The sequence below is a fragment of the Lotus japonicus genome, chromosome 5 (assembly GCF_012489685.1).
Source record: "Lotus japonicus ecotype B-129 chromosome 5, LjGifu_v1.2".
NCBI classification, from domain to species: Eukaryota; Viridiplantae; Streptophyta; class Magnoliopsida; order Fabales; family Fabaceae; genus Lotus; species Lotus japonicus.
The window spans coordinates 2,708,428-2,719,360 of NC_080045.1; the positions used below are offsets into that span (position 1 = coordinate 2,708,428).

General features: G+C 37.4%; 1 protein-coding gene across 1 annotated transcript; it reads left to right on the forward strand.

Annotated features, from left to right (window-relative positions):
• Window positions 1-3,130: 3,130 nt before the first annotated feature.
• Window positions 3,131-7,441, forward strand: LOC130720631 (alcohol acyltransferase 9). Its single transcript, XM_057571302.1, has 2 exons — window positions 3,131-3,765; window positions 6,302-7,441. Exons 1-2 carry the CDS (start codon window positions 3,334-3,336, stop codon window positions 7,241-7,243), a joined length of 1,374 nt encoding a protein of 457 aa, XP_057427285.1. The 5' UTR covers window positions 3,131-3,333; the 3' UTR covers window positions 7,244-7,441.
• The last annotated feature ends 3,492 nt before the right edge of the window (window positions 7,442-10,933 follow it).

The following is a 10,933-nucleotide window of genomic DNA, read 5'->3' on the forward strand; positions in this document are numbered from 1 at the left end:
TTTTGTTTGATCATTTCTTCACATGTCTCACATATGCATAATACACACACATGATTTTCTCTTGTTAGAACATGAAAGTGTGCATAGTTTGACAAACGTTTATTTAATTCATAAGGTAGATGTTAGACATTTAATCTCATCTACATGGTAAAATAAATTTGAGCACCATGTATCACATTTTAATCATTATAACAAATTAAAATTTTATAAAATATACATGTGGGACGGGCCGGGTGACCCGAGTGTCAACCCGAACCCGACCCTACCCGAAGTCGGGTAACTCAAAGATCAACCCGAACCCGGTCTCTTTTAATAATCGGGCCGGGTTCAACCCGGCCCTAAAGGCTTGGGCCGGGACGGGTTGGCGGGTAGGGCCGGGTCTTGTACACCCCTACTTGGGGCCTGGCAACTTGGGCCGATCAACCATTCTTTTTGTATTTCAACCAAAAAGTGTATGGCCCGTCAAAACCTGTGGAAATGGGTTTAAATGTGCCTATGTCCATAAATCCCATTCTTTTGTGTATGTGGTCCATCAATTAACCCATTTTCTTATGACCTTCAATAAGTAATTCTTTGCGAGAAACCCAACACATCAATCTTATACACAATCGATAATAAAATTAAACCTTAGTTCTGGTGTAGTAACGCCTTGCTTTTATCATTTTTAAATTTACAGCAACTAAAAAATGAAAAGCAAAGAGTTGGCTTCCGTCTTTCTTTAAGAGGTTGTGAAACTTATAGACATTTGCCAAGGATGATGCGACGATGTTGACATAGGCGGATTTACCGCCTGGCTTGCCTGGGCCTGTGCCCAGGCTCGCCGGAAAAAAAAAACTGTTTTTCTTTGGCACAGATGAGTTTTTGGGCCCAAAAAAAAAAGGAGAAAAAGGGCAAAATTTAAAGGGTGGAGTAAAATTAAGGGACTAAATCATAAAAACTAAAATTTATACACAAAGAAAGGGGAAAAAAACGGAACCCTATCGATCCTGTGCTTGTGTCTGAGCAGTTCTCCTTCAACCTCACATAATCTGCAATCCCTTCAATCAACCCGCCACGAGCACCGCCGGCGCCATTCCCATTTCATGGCAAAGCACACCTGAGATTTCTCTCTTCAAGCTGCCGTCGAAGTTGTTTAGGTTTCTTGGCTCGATCCACAATCTCCACCGCCTCCAATCGTCTCGATCTCTTTCTCTTCTGAGATAAACCTCTTTGATTTTGTGTCTCTGTCCACTGTCCTCTGTCTCGTCCCCAATTTCCATGTGGGTGAGGGTGAGTGTAGAAGGCTAGAAGGGGGAGCGGTGGGTTGTGTCGCTGTGGCGGTGTGGCCGGTGGGTGAGGGCTGCTGGGAAAGCCGCGGTGGCCGGTGGGTGAGTCAAGGTGGAGGCAGTGGGATTTGGGGTGAAGAAGTAAGCGATTTCACGATTGGAAATTTGGGATTTAGAGTGACTTGAGAGAGAGTGAAAAGCAGGCTTAAAGGAATTTGTGACCTGTGATGAATAATGTTATTTCAATTTTCAAAAGACAATGAACTGCCTAAATAGTCAAACATGCTTAAGAAGTAGACAATGGACATTGAACATTGCTTAAGTATTGCAATTCCCTAGACTGGTACAGATGCAGATCATTTGGAGTAGTGGAGATAAAATGTGGCAAGTGGTGTGGATATGGAAAATGAAAATGTGGGCATGTGGCAATAGTAAGCAAATGGATATGGGAAAATGTGGCTATGGAAATTGCTAAATTTAGTACGTGTTTTTCATTACGGGGTACTTAGCACACTAACGATATTTTCCATTTTTGTATTGTGTTTTTGGATGTGTCACGTGTAAATTAAATCGAACTCAAATTTGCTATATTTTTGTTGGTAAAATGATAAGTCTATTTTATTTCGATTTATATATTGTGGCGTGTGAGTTTACGGTTTTAAAATTTGCCCAGGCTTTCTAAATTTTCTGGTTCCGCCACTTGTAGCGGTGGGAGAAAAGGAAGGTTGCGTACCAATAACTTATAAGAGAATCTAATCCGCATATATGTGAGAATATCAAAGTTCTTTCTATTTTTATCTTGATATATAGTGCCATAGCGTATATGATGGAAATGAAATGCATCTAGCTAGAGGAAGTGTTCGAAACTTTTAGTGCCTCAGCCTCCATAATCAAAGGGGGGAGATTTCTCTAGGAAAAAAAATATGAACGGAATTTTATAGTACATTTTTTTAGGGAGAATATATGCTCACACATGTATATGAATCTAGGCTCGGTTTGACCGGTATTGAATTCACTTGTTTCTTCTCTTTGAAGTCAAAAAGGGAAAAGTGCTGGACTAGATATTGAAAAAATTCTCTAATATAGTGTCGGATAAAGTACTGGACTAGTTCTAGCAAATATATTTCTTTACCTTTATGCTGTGGCTAATACAACAGTTGTTAATCTGACTTTTCACCTCATCACCTTTCTGCTAACCCATGGTTTGTTCAAATAGCTTTTAACTAGTTGCGAGTTTCCACATGATTAATTTAGTTTTTAGGATTATTAAGTTTTGATTTTTATATATTTAATTTAGGGTCAATTAATAGTTAAATCAGTCTCTATATCTTTGTATCGAGTTTTGAATTTAGTCTCTTATCGAAAAATACTAAGCGATATCTCTCTAACTTTCACGTGTTTTGATATTAGTCTTCGCCGGAGATCGGAGCTCCGGCGAGACTCCTCGTGGCGCGCTTACGTAGAAAAATATTCTACGTGTAATTGTTTTTAATCAATTACAACTCAGATTATTAATTAAAACAAAAAATAGAATGTAAAAAACTCTAAATTCTTCTAACTTGCATCTTTGTTTAAATTCTACTTGCATCTTTGTTGAAAAGCATCAACAATCTAAGAAGAGAAAAAAAAACCACTAAATGCAAGGTGTAAAAAAATATAAAACAGTTCACGTAGCGTCAAATAACCGCTAAACACATATGTCGATTGAATGTCGTGAATCACTTTATTCGGGTTTGCATGTCAACAAATAAAAGAGGAGAAAGGATGGAAAACACTATTGGTAGCACTCATAAAAAAGGAATCTCATATGGTAGTCTAAACCATTATCCAAACCGTAAACTAGAGAAATGACCCGTCTCTAACCTCACATTCACCTTTTTTTTTTTCAACCAACTCCTCTCCCCACTTCACTAACCTTCTTTCTTTGATTCCTTTTCTCACTTTTCTATATATATCTTCACCTGCCATAGATTGCCATCACTCATCAAACTCACCATCATTATCAACTGCCACTCCAAACTTTGCATACACATCAATTGAAGACCCACAAATTCATAAGTCGAAAAACATGTTACAATATGTGGAACTCCCTGATTGTTTCTATCCTACACCACCAGTAACAATCCCCCCAAGTGCTCCAACGCCAAAACAATCTCTCTATCTCTCTAACCTTGACGACCAAAAGTTCCTCAGATTCTCCATCAAGTACTTGTTCCTCTTCAAGAAATCGGTGAGCTTCGACACGTTGAAGTCCTCTCTGGCTAGAGTTCTGGTGGATTACTACCCTTTGGCTGGTAGGTTGAGAACCAGCATTGAGGAAGATCACAACAAGCTTGAGGTGGATTGTAATGGAGAAGGTGCAGTTTTTGCTGAGGCTTTCATGGATGCAAGTGCTGAAGAGTTACTTGAATCTTCCAAGTTGCCAAACAAGTCATGGAGAAAGCTCTTGTACAGGGTGGAAGCTCAGAGTTTCTTAGATGTTCCTCCACTTGTAATCCAGGTAAGATCATGTGAATTTTATCTCATAGAACAGACTTTGTTCGAATGGGTTTATTTAATCTTATCTTATAACATAAACACTTATGCAAGTATTTGAGAAAGCTTATGTAAATAACTACGTACCAATATTAACTTATGAGTAAGCGCTTTAAGCACTTAATGAGCGTTTAATTAAGTGCAGTGCTTTACCCAAACACATGCACCCTTATAGCATATTTGAAAATCATACTAAAATTGATTTTATAGTTAAAACTAAAATCAAGCAAAAATTATTGTGAGTAACTTTCGAGTATCATAATTTTTTTTAGATAAAGTAAGTGAAAATCTCACATTGACTACAAATTTAACCGAGATAGTTTACTTTTTATATATGAAAAAACAATCTTCTTCTCATGAATAGTTTTTTAGTTGAATTAGATATCCTAAATTCTAATTGTAAGTGATCCAAACATGTTAAATGTTTTTTCATTTCCTCTATATATGTTGGCTTCTTTTACTCATGGGCTATGGGGTTGAGGAGAGGGAAGAAGTGACATTTTTCTCCCCCAAATTAGTTAGTTTAGTGTCTAAGTGCACATCAAGCTTATATATCCCTAACTCTATCATTTGACCTATATTGGAAGTCTATTAAAGTTGATTACCATGTATCATAGCTAGGAGAAAAGTTCAAAACATGATTTTGCATTTCTGCCTTATTTATGCACTTTTATCGAACAGGGTGATTGATGGACCACTAAGAGTTTCCAATACCTTATAGCCACTCAATACATGTGGTAAAACAGTGAGAGGAGAGTTAGGAAAAAAAAGGAGTTTTAGTACAAGAAAATGATGAGTGTCTGAGTGTATGGTATTATTAGGGGATATATGGAAGTCAAATTCATAAACACACTTATTTTCTTTCTTTTTAAAAGGAAACAGCAAAATGCCAATCAGTTTTTGTTAGACCATTTTTAGCTTAAAACATAACATATCTACGCTTATTTTTAATTGAAAAAGAGAAGAAAAAATAAACAAAAGTTAAAAAGAGAAGAATTTAATAGTGAACATGATGAGAAGAAAAAAGATCTAGATAGAGAGAAATGTGTAAAAAAATCAGAGGTGCTTTATGAAAAGAGATAGTGGTTAGCTAGAGTGGTGACAATTCAGGACATGGTGCTTGCCTTTCATTGGCGCTCGCTTTTCCTTTCCCTTCTCTATTAGTATAAAAAAGGTTCCATTCATGAATCTCAATTAGTAACAAAACAATTTGAGATTAATTTCTATGCACCGACGGTGTAAAAAGTTTTACACCATCATTTAATCACAACCTTCCATTTCCTATTTTTAGATATTCTTAAATTCAAAATTAATTTTAAGCTAACAAAATGGAGGGATATGATTGAATGATGGTGTAAAACTTATTTACACCGTCGGTGCATAGAAATTAATCTCAAACAATTTATACACTCTATTTTTACTCTTTATATCTATTTTCTTATCGCATTAAATCATATATTAAATCGATCACTTACTTAGTGTTCTTTTTTCTCACACTAAAAGTCTAAAGTCTAATGTAATCGATCATTTTCATAAAAAGTACTATTGTATTTACAAAAAGAAAAAGGTTAAGAATGAATGATTACTTTAAATTCTCCTAATACGTCTTTTTTTTATTCAATTTAGATATTTTCAAATTAAATTTCTCTTTCACCAAAATTTCATTTATTTATTTTATCACACTACTTATTATATCACTCGTTTTTCACTATTTTATTTTTTATGTGGTTTAAATTGAATGATGAACATGGTGGTGTGTAGGACTCTACTTTGGTTGGGTTGGAATTTTAGACTAATCAAGATTCGAACTAATCAAAATTGTTTGGGTTGGATTCGGTTGGATTTCGTGAATTTTCACCTACGGACCCGAACCAACCCAATTCGACAATCTTAGGGTTGGTTTTGATGGATTAATTGGATCGGTATATTAAACTAAAAAAATTTAGAATATTGAAAAATATTAAAAAATAAGTGCTCCAAATTTCCAACATGGAATTATATATATCACAAGTTCATAATTACTGTCTGCACACATCCATACAATAATACATAACTAAACAAGTACTACATGTGTTTAAATATGAAAAATAATTACAAACAAATTAGTCTTCAGGTCTCCTAAAAATCACTCTAGTAATAGGACTCAAAGTCTCCATAAATTACATACACTCTATTAGTGAGTTAAGTAAAAATTATAGTTATTAAAAATATATATTAAATAATATATTATTATTGAATGATTTGATTTCGGGTTGAGTTTGATGAATTATTATGGAATTCAATATCCAATCAAAAAATGATTGAATTGTAATAAATCATCAGATAAACCCGCTTGCCCACTTCAACCCGCATTTTTACCATTAGATTGGGTTGGATTAGACGATTTCATTGGGTTAACCCGACCATGCGTAGTGCTGAGATGATCTTTATTCTTATTTTATCACACATTTCTCACTGTCACATATCACTCATCTATATTTTTATTCTTTTAATTCCTTCAGGTGACAAGTCTCCGCTGCGGGGGAATGATCCTATGCACCGCAATCAACCACTGCCTATGCGATGGCATCGGCACGTCACAATTTCTCCACGCCTGGGCCCACCTAACCACAAATCCCACCACCAACTTAACCATCACACCCTTCCACTGGCGCCACGTGTTAAGATCTCAAAACCCGGCACAGGTAAAACTCCCTCACCCGAGTTACACCAGAACAAAGCTCACACCTCAAGTGGACCTCTTCACGTGGATGCAAACCCAATCACTAGTCGCCACGTCATTCACCTTCGGCCCCACCGAGGTCCTCCGGTTAAAGAAACATTCCCGCGTGCCGCGCAACACCACAACTTTCGAAGCAGTCGCAGCGCACACGTGGCGCTCGTGGGTCCGATCACTGAACCTGGGTCCCACAGTAACAGTCAAGCTTCTTTTCTCGGTCAACGTTAGAAAGAAGTTGAATCTCCCAGAAGGGTTTTATGGGAATGGTTTTGTGCTCGCATGTGCTGAGTCTTCGGTGTGGGACTTGGTGAGTTCTGATGATAATTTTCACCATGTTGTAAAACTAGTGCAACAAGCGAAGGGTGATTTGAGTGAAGAGTGTGTGAGGTCGATGATTGATTTGTTGGAGGATAAAAAGGTGAGGACTGATCTTTCAACTAGCTTGGTGATTTCTCAGTGGTCGAGGTTGGGGTTGGAGGATGTGGATTTTGGAGAAGGGAAGCCAGTGCATATGGGTCCTCTAACGAGTGATGTTTACTGCTTGTTTTTGCCGGTGGTTGGAGATGCTAAGGCGGTGAGGGTGCTCGTGTCGGTGCCGGAGAGTGTGGTGGAAAGGTTTCAAGGTTACATGATGATAAATGAGAGTTGGGAGAAAGATCATGGAGATGGTGATGTTAACAACACAAATAATATTAATGGGGTAGCATGCGTGATGAGGAAATGATTGTGGATATCAATCTGGATTGTGTAATGTTATACTATGTATCTATCAAGTTGCATTCAGGAAAGTCTTGAGAATAATGATAAGGGGGAGAATTATATGTTTGTATGAATTTGAGTGCATGTAGGCGGGACAAAAATGATGAGTGGACAACCGTTGGGGGTGGATATGCAATGATAGAAAGTAAATGGTTTCATATGATATGAGATGATCGAAGCATAACATGTACCACATTTAGACACTTTTTTTTTAACGGGTTTTAAATGTCACAAAGTGGAAAGTTTATTTTATATTTCTAATTTTCGCTTTGCATAAATTTTCCACTTTGTGACTATTAAAAACTATTAAGACATGTGTTTAAATATGATTGAAATTGTACATGAATTTATTTATGGAGGTTGATTCATGAATCTTTAGTATGTATTAGGATGTCTAACTCAACCCAAAAACTAGCTCAAGAGTTGAGATTTGCACAATCATATATAAGCACTTGATTGACCATGTCTCTAGCCAATGTGGGCCTCTAACAGTATGTATTGACCTATGAGGCTTGTTCGGTTGCAATTTTATTTTCTATTTCTAAAATTGTTTTCAAAATAGTTTTGAAAAATGTATTTTAAAATAGGTAATTGTTATTCGGATTCCCGACATCTATTCAGACCCCCACACATCTATTTTCAATTTTCGCTCGACCTACGCACTTTCAAAGTGCGTTATGGACGCACCTCTAAAGTGCGTTATGGTCGCACTTTGAAAGTGCGTATATAAGTGTTTTTGCATTTTAAAGGGGTTCAAATAGATGTGGGGGTCCGAATAGCAACTCCCTTTAAAATAAAACTAGAAAAAACTAATTGAATGAGATGTTCTCCAAAAAAGAAATTGTAATTTGAAAATTAAACAAAAATAGAAAGTTATGATATTTTAGCTTTCAAAACTGATAAAGAGAACTATTTTCAAAAATGGTTGTTGAAAACAGGTTGTGACAAATGAGTTTTCAATTTTTAAAAGCAAAACCAAGTTTTCAAAAACTTTAATCAAAGAGGCAGTTAGTTTAAATTTTTTTTTTTTGAAGCAAACTAGTTGTTGGGAAAACCTTGTTTTATATTACGACCAAAATGAGGTTTCATTAATCAGCAGTAAAAGAGAGTACATCCATGGTAAGATAAGGCAACAAATCCGTCTGATACTCTGTTGTTTGTGGTTGAGGATGAAAGTTTTCTGAGCAAGATAATCAACAATTGCGTTACATTGACACTTAACATGAACAAAACTACAAGAGGCATAACCTAAATCCATGAACAAGAAATCTTGAAAAATGGATGATATTGTTTGATAGGTGTGAAGGTGAATCGAGCTTTGTGCTCCAAACACAGTGTATAACCTGACAGTTATTCTAAAAAATTACTCCTCTGAAATCTAACTCCATTGCAAGACCCAAAGCCCACCTAAAATAGCTAGCTTTGGCCACCACTGGAGGTGATATATCTGACTAGAAATCTGTAGCGCAATCGTCAAGATTTGTCCCAAACTGTTACGAGCCACCAACCCAAAGTCTGCACCATGTCCCTTCTTAAACAAGGTATCAAAATTGACTTTAATTGTACATCGTGGCCGAGGCAACTAACCTTCCATCCTCTCTTGGGTTCCTCCATGCACTCGATTAGTTGAAAAATACAAAAGGGAGCTAACTACCTCTATCCTACTGGCTCCAAATTCCTCCGCACCTCATCTATGACTCGGTGTGTTTGGATCAAGACCTCATTGAACACTAGGTTATTCCTTCTGTTACAAATAGACCACACTACAACACTTTCAAGATATAACCATTGTCCACTTCCACCTAGATATCCAGCCACTCAAAGAAACAAACCTCAGCTGTCGGGATTCCAATGGACAAGGGAGATGCGAATCAAATCGTTTGGGATGCTGGACACTTTAGAAGCATATTTAGAAATGAAGAATCAAGCATTTAACTTCGGAGTTTGCACATATGGTAACGATGACAGGTTTTTTTTGACATGAAGGTGCATGGTTTGGGTCTTTGGATGTCGTTCTTCCATCGTGTGGGATGCTGGACACTTAAGAAGCATATTTAGAAATGAAGAATCAAGCATTTAGCTTCTGAGTTTGCACATATGGTAACGATGACAGGTTTTTTTGACATGAAGGTGCATGGTTTGGGTCTTTGGATGTCGTTCTTCCATTGTTTTCCAAGTTCTTCCATAGTAACGATTGCTCTAGTCTTGTTTTATGGTATGCTGGTCTGACCTAATTAGAGCATGTGCATGGTCCTCTGGTGGCTAATGTGGTGACCGATGCAACTGGAGTTTGTCCATGAAGTCGTTGCGTCAAAAACTTTGGCTAGGTTTTAGTTGACTTGATGATGTTGTTACGTGACGTGTCAAGTAACTCCGGCTTTCCGTTCATTACCTTTACCCGAGCTTTACTCTCATGTGAGAACCAAAATCAAAAGGTCTACAATTACAAAACAATAAACAAACTTTTTTTTCCACATAAACTAATATCTTTTTATCGAAACAAAAGGTTTTATTAATTTTTTTCCTATACAGCAAATGATAGGCTATAGTGGAGCTTTGTTGTTGATTTTTGTGGTTCATTATTTTCATTTACATGTAATTTGTTAACTTTTGAGTGAGTATGCACAGATTTGTATTATTTTATTGTAAAACACTGCATATATATCATTGTATTAGATATTATAACCTTGTTTTATCCTCTTGTAAGTGACGTTTGTGCCTCAATGAATCTTACCGTTGAAAAAAAAAGTAGAAACACAAGCACATGTCATTTTCGGATATCTTTGTACGTATGAAGAAACTTAATTTAAGGTGTCTTGTCAGGGTAAGGCCTGTCCATCAGAACCGAACCCGCCCATTAGCCGACCAAACCGGCCTTTTTTTTGCTGTTTCGGGCGGTTCGGTTCGGCCCACGGGTCCAACGGTTGTCAAAAACCGGTTTTTGTTGGTTATTTACGGTCGGTTTCGGTCTGGGCTGATGCCCGACCGAACCGACCGAAGTAGATATTAAAAAAAAAATATGCAGCCCAGCCCAGAGAAGAATGAAAGAGGGAGGAATAAAAAAAAACCAACCTATTCTAAACCCTTTTAAACACCACCGGCCCACATCACCTAACCCTAACCCTTTTAAAACAAACCCTGAACTGAAGAGGAGTGAATCCAATCAGCAGACAGCAACCACTCTCTCCCCATCACTCTCACCTTCACACCTTGCAAACCCTAGCCGCCACCATCACTTCTCATCTCCTTGCAGACACAGTTCTCTGCTTTCCTTCTCCCATCATGCAAAATTCCTACGCTTCTTCTCCTTTCCCCGCACAGCTACTCCTTCTCCCATCACCCAACAAACCTTATCATCTTCTCTTAGCCTCAAACTTCTTTTGCCTCGCTTCAAGCCTTCAACCCCAACAACAAGGATTTGATGCGAGGAACCTTCGATGTGCAACTGTCGTCGTCCATAAAAGCAATCATGGGCCATGAACCCTCTGGATTTGCGAGAGAGGGGTTGGGATTTGATGCATGCAGAAGGCGATGAAGATGAAGAAAGTTGGTAACGGTTGATCTCACTATCTCTTGGGATAGGATTTCGGTTTTTTCATTTTCCTCCTCTTCATCTCCCTGTAAAAACGTCATCTTTTGTATTACATTAGGGTTT